At 42.9% G+C, this 22802-nt stretch overlaps 1 protein-coding gene across 4 annotated transcripts in view; it reads right to left on the bottom strand.

Moving 5' to 3' along the window:
- Nucleotides 1-22802, bottom strand: part of DCAF6 (DDB1 and CUL4 associated factor 6) — a 1153281-nt gene that overhangs the window by 976859 nt on the left and 153620 nt on the right. For all 4 annotated transcript variants that reach the window (XM_044288252.1, XM_044288251.1, XM_044288253.1 and 1 more), the window contains exon 3: nucleotides 5580-5641. In XM_044288252.1, the coding sequence (XP_044144187.1) occupies nucleotides 5580-5641 (62 nt within the window). The remainder of the gene's footprint in view (nucleotides 1-5579; nucleotides 5642-22802) is intronic.

Raw genomic sequence — 22802 nt, 5'->3', positions numbered from 1 at the left:
GAAGCTGTTCTTGGCTACCTCTTTCTGAAAGGTAGTACAAATATAATGTTCCATCTGGGTAGCAATCCGAATATCCAGGAATTCTGTATATTCTTGATTAATGTTAGAGGAGAACTTGAGATTCAATTCATTTCTATTGATTTCTTCCAAGAAGGTGTGGAGGCTAGACATATCTCCCTGCCAGACAAAAATTATATCATCGATGTAGCGCTGCCAGAGCACCAGATCCGACCCCAGCCTGGGCAAGATGGTCTCCTGTTCCCATTGTGCCATTATCCTCATTATCTGAATAATGCAGACATTTCCAGATGCCCTCAAACCGGGAGCATGTCATGGCCATACTGTAAAGTGGGGCCTGGTAGAGGATGTCCACACTCTAGTAATGCCTGACACTAGGTTTCTTGACCAGGCCCATATGCAGCACGAGGCCCCAAAATGTCCTCATTTTGGCTGCACTGACCGGCGTCCAGCCACCAGGCCTGGCCAAAAAGGAGCCCGGGTGTTGAGCAACGAACTGTTGTGCGTACAGGTTCGTATGCTCCACCATCAGATTTACCAGTGGGTCACTGAAAAAATGACAAAAAAAGTCATATTCAGTGTAGCCCACTGCGGAAATCTGGATTCCTGATTGGTCTACAAAATCAGGAATCACGGGCTCGTATCGCGGATGACAACCGGAAAGTGGGGTCATCCTCGTCCTCACGGGAACTCTCGGAGTCGGAGGCAAGCTGGGCGTATGCCTTCTCGGCCGAGAACATCCAGCGAACCATAGGGGAGTGTGTGTCTGTGTGTGTATGTGCGTGTGTGTAAATCTTTATTTGGTGTGTGTGGGGGCACGGGTGTTCACAAACTCACCCTAAAACTGCTGATCAACCGTCCGAAGTTGATCAGCGGTGGGGTGTGCGATGCACTAACAGTGGCCGGACGCTAAGAGTGCCGGCCTCAGTCAGCGTACACAATAAAAAATAAATAAAAAAGCAGCAGCACCCCTGGGGGGGGGGGGGGGGGGGGGTCTAGGGTCACACAGACACCCTAACTTAGGGTGATGCAATAAAAGTTTTTCAAACTAACTTTCCCATTATTTTCGCTGCCTAACCCAAACTTTCCCTATGCTTTCCCTATGTACCTGCTGTATAGATGGGGGGTGCTGGCACAGATCATTCCTGGGGGGCACAGATGGGGGTGATGCTGGCACAGATGGATGACAACGTGCAGGAGCTCCTCTCTCCTCCGGCTCCGGAACACAAAAGGAGGAGAGGAGCGCTTGCAACTTTTGAATCTGCCGCCGTCCCGCCCACCAACCAATCAGAGGCAATCCTGAGAGGTGATGTCACCATCACCAATCAGGATCGCAGGATGGTGATTGGTGGGGTAAAATCACACCACCATCACCATCCTGTTCCGGGTTATCGGGTCCTCAGAGACCCGAATAACCCAGAAACGCAGAAAACCGACCTGAGGTCTGACCTGCGGTTTTCTGTGATCGCATATATGGGGGGGGAGGGGGGTCACAGGACCCCCCGGCGCATTTGCCCCAGGTGCCTGCTCAATGATTTGAGCAGGCGGCGGTGATCGAAAATACACAGGGCGTCCTGTGTCCTGAAGAGGTTAAAGGACCAGTCCAGGTCTGAAGTCACTTTGTGAGGCTTACATAATAGAAACCACCCAAAAATTACCCCATTTTATAAACTATACCCCTGAAGGTATTCAAAATGGATTTTACAAACTTTGTTAACCCTTTAGGTATTCCACAAAAATTAATAGAATTTTTTTTTATAAAAAAAATAAATAAATCTGCTAACAAAGAAAGGGTTAACAGCCAAACAAAACTCAATATTTATTGCCCTGATTCTGTAGTGTACAGAAACACCCCATATGCGGTCAAAAGCTGCTGTACGGGCACACGATAGGGCGCAGAAGGAAAGGAACACCATATGGTTTTTGGAAGGCAGATTTCACTGGGATAATTTTAAGCAGCCATGTCACAATTGAAGACCCCCTGATGCACCCCATGAGTAGAAATCCCCAGAAAAGACCCCATTTTGGAAACTACGGGATAAGGTGGCAGTTTTGTTGGTACAGATTTTTGGTTGCTCTATATTTAATTATATTGTGAGGCAAGGTAAAAAAATAGCTGTTTTGGCACCGGTTCAATTTTTTCTTATTTACAATGTTCATCTGACAGGTTAGATCATGTGTTATTTTTATAGAGCAGGTTGTTACGGGCGTGACAATACCAAATATGTATACTTTCTTTCGTTGTTTGTTTCAGTTTTACATAATAAAGCATTTTTGAAAAAAAAACTATATTTTAGTGTCTGCATGATCTGAGAGACATATATTTTTTTTTGGGCGATTGTATTAGTTAGGGTCTCATTTTTTTGCGGGATGAGGTGATGGTTAGGCCCTTTTCACACGGGCGACAATTCCGTGCGGTTGCAATGCGTTAGGTGAACGCATTGCACCCGCACCGAATATGGACCTATTCGCTTCAATTGGGCTGTGCAGATGAGCAGTGATTTTCACGCATCACTTGTGCGTTACGTGAAAATCGCAGCATGTTCTATATTCAGCATTTTTCACGCAACGCAGGCACCATAGAAATTAATAGGGCTGTGTGAAAATCGCAAGCATCCACAAGCAAGCGCGGATGCGGTGCAATTTTCACCCATGGTTGCTAGGAGATGATAGGGATGAGCAATCCTGAACCCCATTAAAGTAAATTCACTGTATTATTTTCCCTTATAACATGGTTACAAAGGAAAATAATAACATTATTAATACAGAATGCTTACCAAAATGTCAATTGAGGGGATAAAAAAAATATTAATTAACTCACCTCATCCACTTGTTCGCGCAGCCGGCATCATCTTCTTTCAGGACCCGCAAAAGGACCTTTAATTATGTAATCGCGCTCACCACGTGGTGAGCATGGCGAGTCAGCACAGGTCCTGCTGAATGAAGATAGAAGGATTACGTCAAAGGTCCTTTTGCGGGGGGTCCCGAAAGAAGAATAAAAAAGACGATGCTGGCTGCGCGAACAAGTGGATGAGGCGAGTAAAATTTTTTAGATTTTTTTTAACCCCTCAATTGACATTTTAGTAAGCATTCTGTATTAAGAATTCCATCATTTTCCCTTATAACCATTCTATAAGGGAAAATAATAAAATCTACAGAACACCTAACCCAAAGCCGAACTTCAGTAAAGAAATTCGGGTTCGTTTCTGGGTACCAAATTCAGTTTTTTATCACGCACGTGCAAAACACATTGCACCCACGTGATAAAATCTGAACAACTCAATCGCAGTCAAAACTGACTGTAATTGCGTGCGCACTTTCACTGGTTTCCCGCAATATTCCGGGGACGCATCTGGAGAAAATCCGGGATGCCTGTGTGAAAGGGGCCTTACACCATTTTTTTTTAATGGTGTTCACCTGAGGGGTTAGTTCATGTGATATTTTTATATAGCAGGTTCTTACAGACGTGGTGATACCTAATATGTATACTTTTTTTTATTTATTTAAGTTTTACACAATAACAGCATTTTTGAAACTAAAGAAAAACCATGTTTTAGGGTATCCATGTTCTAAAAGCCATATTTATTTTTTAATTTTTGGGCGATTGTCTTAGGTAGTGGCTCATTTCACACGGGCGAGAATTCTGTGCGGGTGCAATGCGTGAGGTGAACGCATTGCACCCGCACTGAATCCGGACCCATTCACTTCAATGGGGCTGTTCAGATGAGCATTGATTTTCACGCATCACTTGTGCGTTGCGTAAAAATTGCAGCATGTTCTATATTCTGCATTTTTCACGCAAGGCAGGCCCCATAGAAATGAATGGGGATGCGTGAAAATCGCAAGTATCCGCAAGCAAGTGCGGATGCGGTGCCATTTTCACGCATGGTTGCTAGGAGATGATGGGGATGAGCAACCTCATTAAAGTCAATTTACTGAATTATTTTCCCTTATAACCATGTTAATGGCATTCTTAATACAAAATGCTTACTAAAATGTCAATTTAGCAGATTTTATTATTCACCCTTATAACATGGTTATAAAGGAAAATAATAGCATTCTTAATACAGAACGCTTACTAAAATGTGGCTTTAGGGGTTAAAAAATAAATTAACTCACCTCATCCACTTGTTCGCGCAGCCGGCATGTCTTCTTTCTTCTTCTTTCAGAACCTGCCAAAGGACCTTTGATAACGTAATCTTCTATCTTCATTCAGCAGGACCTGCGCGGACGTCACCACGCTCACCACGTGGGGAGCGCGATTACGTCAAAGGTCCTTTGACAGGTAAGTGTATTACTGAATGTAAAACACTTACAGACGGTTTGCCTGTGAGATCAAGGGGGCTGGATCTCACAGGCTGTCACGGAAGGCACAGCAATGCAAGGACCCAATAGCAGCTCCAATCCCCGCAAGGGTTAATGCGCCAGCATCGTTGTTTTCACTGATGCCGGTGCATATAGCAAGGGTCCGGCTATCAGTGACTGCAAGACCTCTGCCGCAGATCGGGCGGGTGCAGGACCGGCACCCACCTGATCAGCGCCACTTTTAAAGATCGCACCAGCGCCGTACATGTATGGCGCTGGTAGCAAAAGGGTTAAATCTCTGCTCTTTTTATCTATTGGAGTCATTTGGGTAGTGCCACTCAGTGATCGACACCCTTCCCTGTATGATAAGTCATGCAGAGGTAGCTGTGACACCACCCACATGACTCCGATGCATAGAAAGAGCAGAGGTTTAAATGAATAAATGACAAGTTTTATGCTAGACTAGAGTTGAAATCTTCCAGCAGGCTGCTCCAGCACAGGAACAGCCTGCTGGAGTCCAGCGTATCCTGCATAGCTGGATACTGCCATTCCCCACAGCAGCCCAATATGGGACCCAATGGGGATTCAGCCAGTACTTGACATTTGTGCCAGGATTCAGACGGACAAAAGCAGCTGAAAGACTGTTTCTTGACTGGATTAATCCCGGCACTAATCTCCAACGGGTCCCATTATAGTCAACAGGGTCTGACAGTATGCCAGACGTTCCTGGCTATGTTGTATACAATGACCTTTAAGATTTTAACGTTAGTGTTCTACTAGCCTGGAAGAAGATTTTAATACTAGTGAGCAACTGTCCTAAAACTTGTATTTATTCTTTCAACTTCTGCTCTTTTATGCATCTGAGTCGTGTGGGTGGTGTCACAGCTACCTTTGCATGACTAAGCATACAGGGAAGGGTGTCAATCACTGAGCGGCACTATCTACATAACTCCAATGTATAAAAGGAGCAAAGGTTTAAATGTATAAATTAGGTTTAAATGTATAAATTAGGTTTAAATATTTTTTTCACAAAACTAAATATAAGTCTGCTCAGCTTCTCCTGATCTATAAAATGCTGCACTGCATTTCAGGGTGACCAGTTCCCTTTAAATGGTCACCCTGAAATATATAAAATTGTGTGTGGTCTCTAATCCTTCTGACAAGTTCAAGGGCAACCTTAAAATTTGGTTCCTGTTCAGTGGCTCTTAAACATTTTTTTCTTTTTTTTTAAAATAATATTATATAATATTACTTACACAGCCATCGTGTACATTCAGAGTTGTTTCCAGTTTAAGTCGTTGAATAAATTCTCTTCTTCCTATTTAAAAGAAAAAGAAAGAAAAAAGCAAAGGGACTTTATTCATAATGCTACATTTACTATTGTGGATGCCTAAGAATTTAGGTAAGACATATTTATGAAGCAAGTGACTCAAAAAGAACACTCCACTACACCTCACTTTTTCTAGGGGATGTGATGTAGCTGGAAAGAGAACATTGTGATGCTGTTTAACAGGAAGGGGTATTGCTTAGATGTACATCTTGTAGCAAAATAAACCAACCAATAGGCGGTATAAAGTTAGATAAAAGTGTCTCACTACAATCAAAATGTATTATCCAGGATGAACCACTGTGATAAATTCAACACATCTTTAAAACATAAAGTGGGTTACCTAGTCAGGATTAGTAAATATGACCCAGTGTAAGTTGGGTTAAAGATGGGGAGGAAAGTTAAGGACTTACCCCCTATCCACAGGATAGTGGCTAAGTGCATGACGGGCAGGGTTTAAACTGCTGAGGCCCCTGACAATCACAAGAACGGGAGGCCTACAGTCAAGCATGCACACAGCAGCACCATTCAACTCTGGGATTGGCAGTTCCACCCATAGTTGAATGAAGAAGCAGTGCACATGCATGACTGCCGCTCCACTGAAACGGTTAATGCATTAAATAAAGGATAAATGTTTGTGGTGGAACAACCCCTTTAACCTCCTCCGGACCGCCTAACGCACGGATGCGTCCTGGAGGCGGTCGATTCATTCCTCCTGGACGCATCCGTGAGTCATCTCGCGAGACGCGAGATTTCGGTCTGAGCCGGCCCGCGCATGCGCATTGCGGGCCGGCAAAAGTTTAACAATTTCGTCACCAGCCTGCCAGCCAATGATCGTTGCTGGCAGGCTGGCGATTTTCAAAATCTCAAATCAGAAGCCATCTCACACCTTATATTTATAAATATAAGGTGTTAAATGGCTTCCCTGCTCCTCTGCTGGTCCTTTTCATCGGTTGGGCTCAGCAGAGGAGCAGGCTTCACAGTGAGTAGCACCAAACACTACACCTTAGCCCCGGATCACCCCCCAGAACCCCAATTAACCCCTTGATCACCCCTTCTTGCCCCTGTCAATCACCTAGTGAAAGGGAAAAAAGTGATCAGTGTAAACTTTTTTTTTTTTTCACTGGTATTGACTGATAGGTTTTAGGATAGTTTAGGCTCCTTGGTTAGGTAGTTTAGCGATCGTTTAGCGCCCAGCCCACCGCACCGCACCGCAGTCACTTATTCGCTGATTAGCGTATCGCTAATCAGCTTTTGTAGTTTTATAGTATCAGTAAGTGATCAAAACTGATCAGTCAGATCTATAATAGTATTAGTGTCACCTTAGCTCGCCCTCCACCCAAAATGCAGTGTTTGCCCGATCAAGCCTGATCGGTCGCCCACTGCCCCGCCGCAGTGACAAAAAATATATATTTTTTGATCACTGCACAATCACTTTACAAGCGCTGCAGCAATAAAAAAAAAATCAGTTTTGATATTTTTTATCAATCGCAGCGGCCTCCGGTACTTCGCTAGCCTCCCATTTGTAAGACAGGCTTGCTTTTTTTCTTGGGTAGTCTCAGGGAATACCCCTAAATTTAGTAGTCCAAATGTCAAACAGGGGGTATTCTTCTGAAGAGTCCTACAGGTTTCTGACCCAGTCGGATGAGGAATGGGAACCCTCATCTGATGAATCTAGCGGGTCAGAATATGAACCTGTAGAAAGCAGTGGCAGTCTGACCCAAAGTTCGGACGAGGAGGTTGAGGTCCCTGATAGCACCAGGCGTACCCGGCCCCGTGTCGCTAGACCACAGGTTGTGCAGGATCCGCTTCAAGGACAGCAGAGTGGGGCTGGCGACGTCGGATTACGTGGTGAGGCATACACCAGCAGCACAGACCATCCTGGACCTAGTACCAGCACTGCCGTACAACATGGTGAAGTAGCGAGCACCAGAAGCTGGTACGGTGGCACGTGCAATAGTTACCCCGTCGCAGCCACCGGACAGACAGGCCCGTAGAGCCCCTAGAGTCCCTGAGGTGCTGGCAAACCCTGATTGGCAGTCCCCAACTTCAGCCGCACCTGTAGTTCCCCGTTTCAACGCGCAGTCTGGAGTTCGGGTTGAGACAGCTCAGATCAGTCCGGCCCTGGGATTTTTTGAGCTGTTCTTGACTGCGGAGCTCTTGGACTTAGTTGTGGCAGAAACAAATCGGTATGCCACTCCATTTATATCCGCCAACCCGGGAAGCTTTTAAGTCCAGCATTTCCGGTGGAAACCAGTCCAAGTTTCCGAAATTAACATTTTTCTGGGCCTTCTCCTCAACATGGGTCTAACCAAAAAGCATGAATTGCGGTCATATTGGTCCACGAACCCAATTCATCACATGCCCATGTTCTCTGCTGCTATGTCCAGGACACGATTTGAGACCATCCTGCGTTTCCTGCACTTTAGCGACAACACCACCTCCCGTCCCAGAGGCCACCCAGCTTTTGACCGGCTCCACAAAATTCGGCCCCTCATAGACCACTTCAACCAGAAATTTGCAAATTTGTATACCCCTGAGCAAAACATCCCAAGCAAGCGCGCCCGGTATGGGGTCAAATTGTATAAGCTCTGTGAAAGGGCTACAGGCTATACACACAAATTTCGGATCTATGAGGGTAAAGATCAGACCCTGGAGCCGGTCGGTTGCCCTGACTACCTGGGGAGCAGTGGGAAGACAGTCTGGGACTTGGTGTCACCCTTATTTGGCAAGGGGTACCATCTTTATGTGGACCTCCTCAGGCATTTGTTCCTAGAACAGATTGGCTGCTGTGGCACCGCGCGGGCTTCCCCCAACGGCTCATTACCACCCATCTTGCAAGGGGGGAGAGGGCTGCCTTGTGTAATGAAGAACTGCTCGCGGTGAAATGGAGAGACAAGCGTGATGTTTACATGCTCTCCTCCATTCACGCAGACACGACAATACAAATAGAACGGGCAAACAGTGTCATTGAAAAGCCCCTCTCAGTCCACGACTATAACCTTCACATGGGAGGGGTGGACTTCAAAGACAAGATGTTGGCTCCGTATTTAGTTTCCCGACGCACCAGACGCTGGTATAAGAAGGTGTCTGTATATTTGATTCAATTGGCTGCATATTATAGTTTTGTTCTCTACAGTAAGGCTGAGAGAACAGGATCCTTCCTCAAATTTGGCCCCATCCACCAGTGTAGTTAGACGTCTACACGAGCGAAATTTCCCCAATGTCGTTGCTGGTACCTCAACCCAACCGTCACCCCGAAAAAGATGTTGTGTCTGTAGCAGGAGTGGAATAAGGCGTGACACCCGCTATTTCTGTCCTGACTGCCCTGACCACCCTGCCCTATGCTTAGGGGAGTGTTTCCAGAAGTACCACACACAGGTACACTTAGCATAGGGATCACATCTCACAGGACAGGTACACAGGGCTCTTAGGGCCCATTCACACACAGCTGCTGCAAACCTCTCCTTTCACCTGGGACAAAGTGCATAATGCACTTCGCCACATCTTTCGGCGATTTGCGCTTTGCACATTGTCCCATGGGGAAGGAGAGGTTTGTCCTATAAAGGTAAAAAAAAAAAAAATCACCAGTAAGCAAAAAAGTTAACGTTCAGTTCAAAAAGTTAAATAAAGTTTATATGTTCTGTTCAAATGTTATTATAAAGTTAATAAAATTTATTGCGTTGCAGCCTGGTTTTTTCTTTTTTCTTTTCTTTTTTTTTTACCTTCCAAGTGATCGACTAGCTGCAGCACTGATGTGCATTCTGACAGAAGCATTGCGCTGCTGTCAGATTACACAAAAGTCAGTGTATGCGGTGCTGCAAGACGAGATTTCTCCTCTGCAGTAAAAGATACGTTTGCCGAGGCATATGAGGTAAGGAGGCGGTGGTGTTCCTATGCTTTGGCAAACACTTTGTATATAAAAAACTAAAAATCCCTGCAATGATTTATTCATCCACATCGATTGATGTGAATGGAGAAATTGGGATTGCCAGGGCATACGAGCTAAGTGGGTATGGATGTTGGGCGGAGCTCCTATGTCCTGGAAGATGCCTTTCCCCTCTTTTTTTATGGCAGAGATTTTTTCATCCACATTGATCGATGTGAATGAAGAAATCTGTGCCCTTCATTTTTTCTTTCAGCCCAGAGGCTGAACGGAAAACGGAAAAAAAATCTCATTACCTGTATGCTCAATATAAGGAGAATAGTAGAAACTCCTAATGCTGGCCATACATGTAATGATTGCAGAGACCCTCAAATGCCAAGGCAGTACAAACACCCCACAAATGACCCCATTTTGGAAAGAAGACACCCCAAGGTATTGGCTGAGGGGCATATTGAGTCCATGAAAGATTGAAATTTTTGTCTCAAGTTAGCGGAAAGTGAGACTTTGTGAGAAAAAATAAATAAATCAATTACTGCTAACTTGTGCCCCCAAAGAAATACAATATACAATTCTATGAACTCGCCATGCCCCTCATTGAATACCTTGGGGTGTCTTCTTTCCAAAATGGGGTCACATGTGGGGTATTTATACTGCCCTGGCATTTTAGGGGCCCTAAAGCGCGAGAAGAAGTCTGGGATCCAAATGTCTAAAAATGCCCTCCTAAAAGGAATTTGGGCACTTTTGCGCATCTAGGCTGCAAAAAAAGTGTAACACATGTGGTATCACCGTACTCAGGAGAAGTTGGGTAATGTGTTTTGGGGTGTCATTTTACATATACCCATGCTGGGTGAGATAAATATCTTGGTCAAATGCAAACTTTGTATAAAGAAAAAATGGGAAAAGTTGTCTTTTGCCGAGATATTTCTCTCACCCAGCAACGGTATATGTAAAATGACACCCCAAAACACATTCCCCAACTTCTCCTGAGTACGGCGATACCACATGTGTGACACTTTTTTGCAGCCTAGGTGGGCAAATGGGCCCACATTCCAAAGAGCACCTTTTGGATTTCACAGGGCATTTTTTTTACAGATTTTGATTTCAAACTACTCACACATCTGGGCCCCTAAAATGCCAGGGCAGTATAATTACCCCACAAGTGACCCCATTTTGGAAAGAAGACACCCCAAGGTATTCCGTGAGTGGCATGGCGAGTTCCTAGAATTAATTTTTTTTGTCACAAGTTAGCGGAAGATGATGTTTATTTTTATTTTTTTTCTTACAAAGTCTCATATTTTACTAACTTGTGACAAAAAATTAAAACTTCCATGAACTCACTATGCCCATCCCGAAATACCTTGGGGTGTCTTCTTTCCAAAATAGGGTCACTTGTGGGGTAGTTATACTGCCCTGGCATTTTAGGGGCCCAAATGCATGCAAAGTAGTTTGAAATCAAAATCTGTAAAAAATGGCCTGTGAAATCCGAAAGGTGCTCTTTGGAATGTGGGCCACTTTGCCCACCTAGGCTGCAAAAAAGTGTCACACATCTGGTATCGCCGCACTCAGGAGACGCTGGGGAATGTGTTTTGGGGTGTCATTTTACATATACCCATGCTGGGTGAGATAAATATCTTGGTCAAATGCCAACTTTGTATGAAAAAAAATGGGAAAAGTTGTCTTTTGCCGAGATTTTCCTCTCACCCAGCATGGGTATATATAAAAAGACACCCCAAAACACATTGCCCTACTTCTTCTGAGTACGGCGATACCAGATGTGTGACACTTTTTTGCAGCCTAGGTGGGCAAAGGGGCCCACATTCCAAAGAGCACCTTGTGGATTTTACAGGCCATTTTTTACACATTTTGATTTCAAACTACTTCGCACGCATTTGGGTCCCTAAAATGCCAGGGCAGTATAACTACCCCACAAGTGACCCCATTTTGGAAAGAAGACACCCCAAGGTATTTCATGATGGGCATAGTGAGTTCATGGAAGTTTTCATTTTTTGTCAAGTTAGTGGAATATGAGACTTTGTAAGGAAAAAATAAAAATAAAAATAAAAATCATCATTTTCCGCTAACTTGTGACAAAAAATAAAAATTTCTATGAACTCACTATGCCCATCAGCGAATACCTTAGGGTGTCTCTACTTTCCAAAATACGGTCATTTGTGGGGGTTTTCTAGTGTCTGGGCATTGTAGAACCTCAGGAAACATGACAGGTGCTCAAAGTCAGAGCTGCTTCAAAAAGCGGAAATTCACATTTTTGTACCATAGTTTGTAAATGCTATAACTTTTACCCAAACCATTTATTTTTTTTACCAAAACATATTTTTTTAAAAGATATGTAGAACAATAAATTTAGCTAAAAATGTATATATGGATGTAGTTTTTTTAAAAATAATTTACAACTGAAAGTGAGAAATGTCATTTTTTGGCAAAAATTTCGTTAAATTTCGATTAATAACAAAAAAAGTAAAAATGTCAGCAGCAATGAAATACAACCAAATGAAAGCTCTATTAGTGAGAAGAAAAGGAGGTCAAATTCATTTGGCTGATAAGTTGCATGACCGAGCAATAAACGGTGAAAGTAGTGTAGTGCAGAAGTGTAAAAAGTGGCCTGGTCATTAAGGGTGTTTAAGCTAGGGGGGCTGAAGTGGTTAATTACAGTGCCTGTAAGTCAGTACTTATCGGACTAACATTCCTACTCCCCTCTGTCGCGACAACATTCAGTGTAGGCGGTGGGGGGGGGGGGGGTACAAAATTCAGTAACAGCCCAATGGCCTGTCGAGATATAGAGCGAAGGCTGGAATAAAGGACATCCTAATAACTATTAGAGCTTACCAAGATTTCTTTACCCAAGAAAACGAATCCTTTGGGAGGAATCACATGCTACAGTGAATGTGTTCTGGGATAGAAAAACAGCTCCTATATGCAGATAAGTGTTTTGTTTTGTTTTTTATTAGAGGCAGAATTTTAAGACACTGGGCAAAACGTATCAATATTGTTGTAAAATGCATCATTTTAGGAGACTGCAAAAGTAACATAAATTGCTCAAATTTATGAAAATGGTGCACACACAAGATGATAAAATTGGCACAACAAGCTAAATTTAAATTGGTACCTTTCACTAAAAATGCTATGATGGGTTCACACTAATGTAACAGTCATTTCAGTTTATTTTTAATATTTAGTACGGACAGGGGTGGTAAAGTATATAGTCAATTTATTAGGGAAATATGTTTCTTCTTACTAGAAAACAGGGTGTACAGAATCTTCATAGCACAGCTCTAACAGCATTGTTAAAGGTGTTGTCTCACTTCAGCCAGTGACATTTATCATGTAGAGAAAGTTAATACCAGGCACTTACTAATGTATTGCGATTGTCCATATTGCCTCCTTTGCTGGATAGATTAATTTTTCTATCACATTATACACTGCTTGTTTCCATGGTCATGATCACCCTGCAATCCATCAGCAGTGGCTCTGCTTGCACACTATAGGAAAAAGCGCAAGCCTTTGAGAGCTCACACGGTCGCAGTCACCAGAGAGGCTGGCATTTTTTTCTATAGGGTGCAAGCACAGCCACTGCTGTTGGATCGCAGGTTGGACGCAACCAGGGTGGATAATTTTTTTAAAATTTTTTATTTAAATCTGATTTTTTTTTATTTTTATAAAATGCTTTTTTGAGAAAATATATTACCATCCAAAGGTTATTCCATCATAAAATAAAGATTCGTTTTTAAATTATTTAGAATAAGGCTGTGCGTGGACTACCATATTGTTGAATAGATTAGGCAGTGGCTGAGGGATAGACAACAGAGGGTTGTAGTCAATGGAGTATATTCAGACCATGGTCTTGTTACCAGTGGGGTACCTCAGGGATCTGTTCTGGGACCCATATTGTTTAATATCTTTATCAGCAAAATTGCAGAAGGCCTCGATGGTAAGGGGTGTCTTTTTGCTGATGACACAAAGATTTGTAACAGGGTTGATGTTCCTGGAGGGATACACCAAATGGAAAAGGATTTAGGAAAATTAGAGGAATGGCAACTAAAATGTAATGTTGATAAGTGCAAGATAATGCACCTGGGGCGTAAAAACCCAAGAGCAGAATATAAAATCAGTGATACAGTCCTAACCTCAGTATCTGAGGAAAGGGATTTAGGGGTCATTATTTCAGAAGACTTAAAGGGAGTCTGTCACCTCCATATGGCCATATACAGTGGTTACATGGCTCTGTAGCACACCTATATAGGATTGTAACAGTACCTTTGTTCTTTTCTTTAGACTTGCACCAGCAGGAAAAACGAAGTTTAATTCATATGCAAATGAAGACTCACAAGTGCCCAGGGGCGGCATTCAGTGTGTAGGTACCCAGGCTGCTCTGCCTTCTTTTCACTTTACTCCTACTCAGTCTCTGCCTTTGCCCGCCCTCCAAGTCTCTTGCCTCATCAATAGGTCTGGACTTGGAGGGCGGGCAAAGGAAGAGGCTGGGGAGGAGTAAAGTGAAAAGAACTACACACTGAGTGCTCATTTGTATATGAATTACATTTAGTTTTTCCTGCTGGTGCAAGTCTAAAGAAAAGGACAAAGATATCGTTACAATCCTGAATAGGTGTGCTACAGAGCCATGTAAGCACTGTATATGGCCATATGGAGGTGACAGACTCCCTTTAAAGGTAGGCAGACAATGTCATAGAGCAGCAGGAAATGCTAGCAAGAATGCTTGGGTGTATAGGGAGAGGCATTACTAGTAGAATAAGGGAGGTGCTCATGCCACTCTACAGAGCACTAATGAGACCTCATTTGGAGTATTGTGCGCAGTACTGGAGACCATATCTCCAGGATATCGATAGTTTGGAGAGAGTTCAGAGAAGAGCTACTAAACTAGTACATGGATTGCAGGACAAAACTTACCAGGAAAGATTAAAGGACCTTAACATGTATAGCTTGGAAGAAAGACGAAACAGAGGGGATGAGAGAATATTTACAAGAAAAACTGCTACAAGAGGACATAGTTTTAAATTCGAAGGGCAAAAGTTTAAAAGCAATATCAGGAAGTATTACTTTACTGAGAGAGCAGTGGATGCATGGAATAGCCTTCCTGCAGAAGTGGTAGCTGCAAATACAGTGGAGGAGTTTAAGCATGCATGGGATAGGCATAAGGCCATCCTTCATATAAGATATGGCCAGGGGCTATTCATAGTATACAGTATATTGGGCAGACTAGATGGGCCAAATGGTTCTCATCTGCCAACTCATTCTATGTTTCTATATGTGTAATTTTTTGGGTAAATAAATTCCATTAATCCATTCACAATGTCATGCTCTTCCAGAGGTTTTTGTAAGATTATTGGGCAGTTTCTCTGCCTACAAGATATTATCACAGATGCTTGGTTTACTTTTGCAGTTCTCAAAACTGAATTTGACTCATCACATGCCTCTTCTTCACAGTAAAAATGTTATAACATGAACAGAGTTGTGAAAAATACCTTAATCCTAACTTCTACAAACCTATGAATGCAGAATCAACCTAAATCAAACTAATATGAATAGTTGTTATTCTAAAAATCTTCATCTACTTAAGTTGCATATTATAAGTTATACCAGCAAGAATTAGTCTATGTAGAAAACTATGATTTAAATCAAGCCTTACTGACTAGTGGTTTAAATCATTTTGATTTAAATCAAATCCACCCTGGTCGTAACCATATAAATGAGCAGTGCGTCTGACAAAAATGAATCTATCCAGCAGAGGAAGCAATATGGACAATCACAATACATTAGTAAGTGCCTTGTATTAACTTTCTCTACATGATAAAATGTCACTTGCTGAAGTGACACAACCCCTTTAACCCCTTTAGGACACAGCCACCACTATGTGGTGATAACTTTAAAACGCTTTGACTTTTCTAGGCCATTCTGAGATAGTTTTTTCATCACATATTCTACTTCATGACACTGGTAAAATGGAGTAAAAAAATAATACCACATTTTCCAAAAATGTGGAAAAGTTTCCAAGTTTCAATTTCTCTACTTCTATAATAGATAGTAATACCTACATAAATAGTTATAACTTAACATTCCCCATATGTCTACTTAATGTCTGGATCATTTTGGGAATGACATTAAATTTTTTGGGGATGTTACAAGGCTTAGGCTACTTTCACACTAGCGTTCGATCGGATCCGTTCTGAACGGATCCGATCATAATAATGCAGACGGAGGCTCCGTTCAGAACGGATCCGTCTGCATTATATTGGCATATAAAAGCTAAGTGTGAAAATAGCCTCGGACGGATCCGTCCAGACTTTCAATGTAAAGTCAATGGGGGGACGGATCCGCTTGAAGATTGAGCCATATTGTGGCATCTTCAAACGGATGCGTCCCCATTGACTTACATTGTAAGTCTGGACGGATCCGCACGCCTCCGCATGGCCAGACGGACACCCGAACGCTGCAAGCAGCGTTCAGCTGTCCGCCTGTCCGTGCGGAGGCGAACGGAGCGGAGGCTGAACGCCGCCAGACTGATGCAGTCTGAGCGGATCCGCATCCATTCAGACTGCATCAGGGCTGGACGGAAGCGTTCGGGTCCGCTCGTGAGCCCCTTCAAACGGAGCTCACGAGCGGACAGCCGAACGCTAGTGTGAAAGTAGCCTTAGAAGTTTGGAAGCAAATCTTGAAATTTTTCAGAAATTTTTAAAAACCCACTTTTCAAGGACCAGTTCAGATGTGAAGTCACTTTGTGAGGCTTACATAGTAGAAACCACCTAAAAGTGACCCCATTCTAGAAACTACACCCCTCAAGGTATTCAAAAATGATTTTACAAACTTTGTTAACCCTTTAGGTGTTCCACAAGAATTAATGGAAAATAGAGATACAATTTGAAAATTTTACTTTTGGGAAGATTTTCTATTTTAATATTTTTTTTCCAGTTGCAAAGCAAGGGTTAACAGCCAAACCAAACTCAATATTTATGGCTCTGATTCTGTTGTTTACAGAAACACCCCATATGTGGTCATAAACCGCTGTACGGGCACACAGCAGGGCGCAGAAGGAAAGAAATGCCATACGGTTTTTGGAAGGCAGATTTTGCTGGACTGTTTTTTTGACACCATGTCCCATTTGAAGCCCCATGATGCACACCTAGAGTAGAAACTCCAAAAAAGTGATCCCATTTTAGAAACTACGGGATAGGGTGGCAGTTTTGTTGGAACTATTTTAGGGTACATATGATTTTTGGTTGCTCTATATTACACTTTTTGTGAGGCAAGGTAACAAGAAATAGCTGTTTTGGCACTTTTTTTTGTTATTTACAACATTCATCTGACAGGTTAGATCATGTGGTAATTTTATAGACCAGGTTGTCACGGACGCGGCGATATCTAATATGTATACAATTTTTCTATTTATGTGTTTTACACAATGATTTCATAAAAAAAAAAAAAAAAATCATGTTTTAGTATTTTCATAGTCTGAAAGCCATAGTTTTTTCAGTTTTTGGGCGATTATCTTGGGTAGTGTACGATTTTTGCGGGAGGAGACAACTGTTTGATTAGCACTATTTTGGGGTGCATATGACTTTTTGATCGCTTGCTATTACACTTTTTGTGATGTAAGGTGACAAAAAATTGGTTTATTTAGAACGGTTAATTTTTTATTATTTACGGTGTTCATCTGAGGGATTAGGTCATGTGATATTTTTATAGATCCGGTGGATACGGACGTGGCAATACCTAATATGTATACTATTTTTTATTTATGCAAGTTTTACACAATAATATCATTTTTGAAAAAATAAATAAATCATGTTTTTAGTTTCTCCATATTCTGAGAGCCATAGTTTTTTTCAGTTTTTGGGCGATTATCGTAGGTAGGATTTCATTTTTTGTGGGATGAGATGACGGTTTAATTGGCACTATTTTGGGGTGCATATGACTTTTTGATCGCTTGCTATTACACTTTTTGTGATGTAAGGTGACAAAAAATGGTTTATTTAGCACATTTTTTATGGTGTTCATCTGAGGGGTTAGGTCATTTGATATTTTTATAGAGCCGGTTGATGCAGATGCGGCGATACCTAATATATATATTTTTATTTTATTTATGTAAGTTTTACACAATAACTGCTTTTTTAAAACAAAAAAATGATGTTTTAGTGTCTCCATGTTTTGAGCCATTGTTTATTTTTTGGGCGAATGTCTCAGGTAGGGGCTCATTTTTTACGGGATAAGGTGACTGTTAGATTGGTAGTTTTTTGGTGGGCAAATGCTTTTTTGATTTTTTGCTGTTGTACTTTTTGTGATGTAAGGTGACAATTTTTTTTTAGTTTTAGCACAGTTTTTATTTTTTATGGAGTTAATCTGAGGGGTTAGGTCATATGATATGCTTATAGAGCCGGTTGATACAGATGCGGCAATACCTAATATGTAAACTTTTCTTTTCCCCCTATTTTTTACCCAATTTTTTTTTTTACTTTATTTGGGGAAAATTACGTTTTTGTTTATTTTCACTTGAAACTTAATTTTTTGGGGGAAAAACTTTATTTTTTCAACTTTTTTTTACTTTATTTTTTGTCCCACTTTGGGACTTCAACTTTTGGGGGGCTAATCCTTTACAATGCATCCCAATACTTCTGTATTGGAATGCATTGGCTGTATGAGTAATACAGTGAGTATTACTTATACAGCTTCCAGCCTGTGAGATCCAGGGGGCTGGATCTCACAGGTTTGTGACAGGAAGACAGCACCGATGCCTCAGGAAGGCTGCCTTCCATGCCATCGGGTCACCCCTACAGCCCCACGGGGACCCGATGGCATCGCCGCCGCACCATAAAATGCCGCAAACCGCAGGTCTGAATTGACCTGCGGTTTGCGACGATGGCCGACACGGGGGGGTGCCAATGATTTCAGCAGGCACCTTGTTCCAATACGTCCTGTGTCCTTAAGGATCGGGACATTAGGCCCCATGTCCTAAACAGGTTAAGGAGAATCTATCTTCGATCTTCAGTCTGCAGAAGACACCAGTGAGTAACATGCAGAGGCTTCCAGCTGCCTCTTGTCACTAACTCAGTCACTGACCATGGACATGTGCACTAACTATCACTGGCCATCACCCTGCATATCTGACTTCTTACACACAGGCATCTTTAGTGCTCAGTAAAATACTGAAGGCTAAAAACAGATTCTCCTTAGCAACACTTACAGCTTTGACTGAAGACTCTTTAAATCATAATAAAAGCTACACTAAGGCTCCATTCAGACGTCCACACTTTGCATCTTGATCAGTTCCGCAATTATGCGGAACGGATGCGGACCCATTAATTTTTAATGGGGACAAAAAAGATGCGGACAGCACACAGTGTGCTGTCCGCATCCACATTTCCGGTCCACGGCCCCAAACTTACGGTCTGCGGCTCCACAAAAAAATAGAACACGTCCTATTCATGTCCGCAGCTGCAGACAAGAATAGGCATTTCTATTGGGGTGCCGGCCTGGTGTTTTGCAGATTAAGGAGGTCATTTATCAAACTGGTGTAAAGTAGAACTGGCTTAGTTGCCAATAGCAACCAATCAGATTCCACCTTTCAATTTCCAAAGGAGCTATCCAAAAAGAACGGTGGAATCTACTTTACATCAATTTAACAGATACCCAAAATCAAATACCACATACACAAACTGATGCCAACAGAAGGGATCAGTTTGCATCCATTTTAGATTAAGTATTTTTCCTCGACACATAAGCGTGTGGTAGACTTTGTCGGTCTGCTTTAGAAAGTGTCTTTTTTTTAAAAACATTGAAGCCTATGTAAAACTGATGCAAACAGTTGCTCTTCCATTGGCATCCATTAGTCACTTGCTTCTCGGCTGGCAGTGCTGAGAGGGAGACAATGAGGCTTGCTGCCTTCACCCACCAGACGACAATTGACAAGGTTCCTTCCTACGCACAATAGGAAAGAAACTCAACTCCCATCCAGCGTTGAAAGGTGTTGAGAAATTCGGCATGTCAGTACTCTAAAAGTACTGACAACCAGCCCAGAAGTGACAGACCACTGAAATCAGCGTCTGTCACAACAGTACACAGACCATAATTTATGGTCCGTGGTAGCGGAATCCATAACGGAATTCTTTAGATATCACAGGGATGAGGGGAAAAGAACGCAACCGGCAGTGCTGCATGTGCCTATATGGTCACTGGAGCGCATAAATCACTTGGATGCCGAACCCTCACGGTGGTGCTCTATTGCTGGTACAGTAGTTACGATAATAGCATAAAGAAGAAAGCACCGCGGCACTCACCACTGGTCACAAAGTCGCTGCTTGCAGTTTATTTTTAAAAAACACATAGTGGACGTGGACAGAACAGCTACAGCTGTTTTGCGCTTGTGTTGCGCTTTGTCAAGCCTCCTGTGACGTGGAGGAGGAGGGGGCAATAAATACCCTCATCTCATGCACGTCACTGGTTACAATTGAAGTGATATAAAAAACATGTGTGCTAAAACCAATCAAATGAAAACAGCTAAGTCATTCTTGTCATTTAACCCTAGAGGGCCCATGGCTTGCGTTTAGATTATCCATGCAGCTTTCTCGCTGCAGGAGAATGCGTTTTCTGTCCCCCCTCTCATGGGGGTGTGGACCACTTTAATACCCGCACATTTCAAAATTTCACTGTTCCCCGCATGTTCATTATGTATATGCTCAATTAATCTAGTTGCTCTATTTCTGGTAATAATAGATTTTTTGTGTTCCCTAAAACGTACATATAGGCACCTGTGTGTCTTTCCAATGTAAAATCTCCCGCATGGGCACAAAATCGCATATACAACATATTTGGTCTTACAGTGTATAAATTGGAGGATTGTCCACCATAGTTGCCAGGGAGGGATCCCTCTGCAGCATCTGCCAGTTATTCAAAATTACTGTCTTGATAGTGGGAAGCCATTGGGGAAAAGTCGAATGTGAACACTGCTCTACGCTCGCCATCATTATTTTGTTGTCTCCTCTTTTTCTTTTTTTGTGTGGATGTCCCTACCTAGAACCTCCCTCTTGTGCAAGCACTTCAAATATGCACTATTATCTTCTCCGGGTAACCCCTTTGTAAAAATCGTCTCTTCATGTCCCCAGATTGCTCTCTAAACTCAGTGTCATCTTTCACAATTCTGGCGAGGCGCATGAATTGGCCGTAAGGAATGGCGGTTTTGATGTGGGGTGGGTGATAATGTAGTAGTGCATTCGTGGATGTACCTTTTCTGTAAATAGTGTGGTTTAGCTGACCATCCTCAACCCTCACCTTGACATCAAGAAAATCCAGTTCCTCCGCACTGATTGTGCTAGTGAACCGCATATTCATATTGTTAGCTTGATTCAAATATTGCACTAAACATAGGTCACCTGTCCAGACAATGAATATATCATCAATATATCCAAGGAAAACCTTGATATATCGAATGAATGGATTCTGAACAGTGTAAATATACCTCTCTTCAAAAATAGGTAAAAATAAATTAGCAAGGGTGCATGAGACAGGTGTCTCCATTGCTGTGCCTGACAATTGTTTGAACCATTTCGGATTGAAAGTAAAGGCATTATGTGTCAATATGAATGAGAGGGATTCTGTAACAAAATCAACATATTCGTCACTTTTATTAATTTTGCGCAGGATGTCCCTAATTGTCTCTATCCCCAGTTCCTGGGGAATCCTGGTGTATAGACTCTCCACATCTACCGCGGCTAAATAAAAGCCGTCTTGCCATTGTACATCCTTGAAAGCTATCAAAAAATTGGTGGTATCTTCCAAATAGGAAGGGACCCCCTTTAACACTGGGAGCAACATCCAATCCAGATATTGGGACAGGGGTTCGGTCAAAGAACCGTTCCCTGACACTATGGGGTGCCCAGGTGGGTTTACCAGCGATTTATGGATCTTGGGTACTATATACCAGACATGTTTAATGGGGAACTGGGGATTGAGCTTTTCGGCCATGCGCTTAGTTAGAAAACCTCTGTCAACATACTTCCACAATAATGTTTTGAGTTGCTGTTGATACTTGGAAGTGGGGTCCGAGGTAAGGGGAGCATAGGTATTGATATCCCTAAGTTGTTTATAAGCTTCTTGCATATAACATGTTTTATGCATAGATACCACATTGCCCCCCTTGTTGGCTGGTTTGACTATGATCTCCTTGCATTTCTCAAGCCAAGCCAGAGCCCTGTGCTCACCCACACTACGGTTGGACTGAACCTGTGGGTACATCAATGCTTTGGTTTCCTTCAAGACTTGCTTGAAAAAGAGATCCAAACTGCCTCCAGCCGACGGGGGGGGGGGAGGTAAACGTGGATTTGATTCTTTGTGTAGAGGGCTCTGATTTTTGCATGTATGCCTGTGCCTCGGGGTCCCCACTATTTTCCAGGTCTAAGGCCCCATGCACACGGCCGTGTTTCACAGCCGTGTGCGGGCCGTGGAACCGCGGCCTGGATCCCTCCTGTGAGCTGGAGCGCACGGCGTCACTGGTTGCTATGACGCCGTGCGCTCCTTGCTGCCGGCACAGTACAGCAATACACTGGTATAGATCATACCAGTGTATTACTGTATAGCGGCCGGCAGCAGGGAGCGCACGGCGTCATAGCAACCAGTGACGCCGTGCGCTCCAGCTCACAGGAGGGATCCAGGCCGCGGTTCCACGGCCCGCACACGGCTGTGAAACACGGCCGTGTGCATGGGGCCTAACAGTGTGAGAACTAACTGTCTGTCCTGCTCCTCTACCCCATGTGCTAAATGAAAGCCTAATGGACCTGCGGGTGCAGATGGTGTTGTCTGGACATGTTCTGTAGTATGTTTATACATTTGAAAATGTTTATGCAGATTTAACTTCCTTATAGCTTTGAACATGTCTACTTCAAAATTAACCACATTAAACTCAGAAACCATTCCGGAATTCAGACCTTTGGACAATAATGAGAGGCAGTCACTGTCCAGAACAATGTCTGTGAGATTAACCACATTATGACCTGGTGAAAGCTGGTTTACCTCACCCACATCTAGTATCGTCTCCACGCCGCTTGCTTCCGCTTGTATCAGCCCCTGTATGGTCTTGCTTCTTGTCCCCCCCCCGTCCCCCCCCCTTCGTCTACCTCTCCTAAAGGGGGTTGTTGTGCTGCTGCTTCTTGGCTCACTTGTTCTTCGTGTAGGTTTGTTCTGATGCTGTTAAATTCGGAGGTCCAATAGTCGTGTGGTTGCCTGTTCCTCCTACGCCGGCCTCTGTCA

The sequence above is a fragment of the Bufo gargarizans genome, chromosome 3 (genome assembly GCF_014858855.1).
Source record: "Bufo gargarizans isolate SCDJY-AF-19 chromosome 3, ASM1485885v1, whole genome shotgun sequence".
In the NCBI taxonomy this organism is placed as follows: Eukaryota; Metazoa; Chordata; class Amphibia; order Anura; family Bufonidae; genus Bufo; species Bufo gargarizans.
This window is presented reverse-complemented; position numbering and strand designations above follow the sequence as displayed.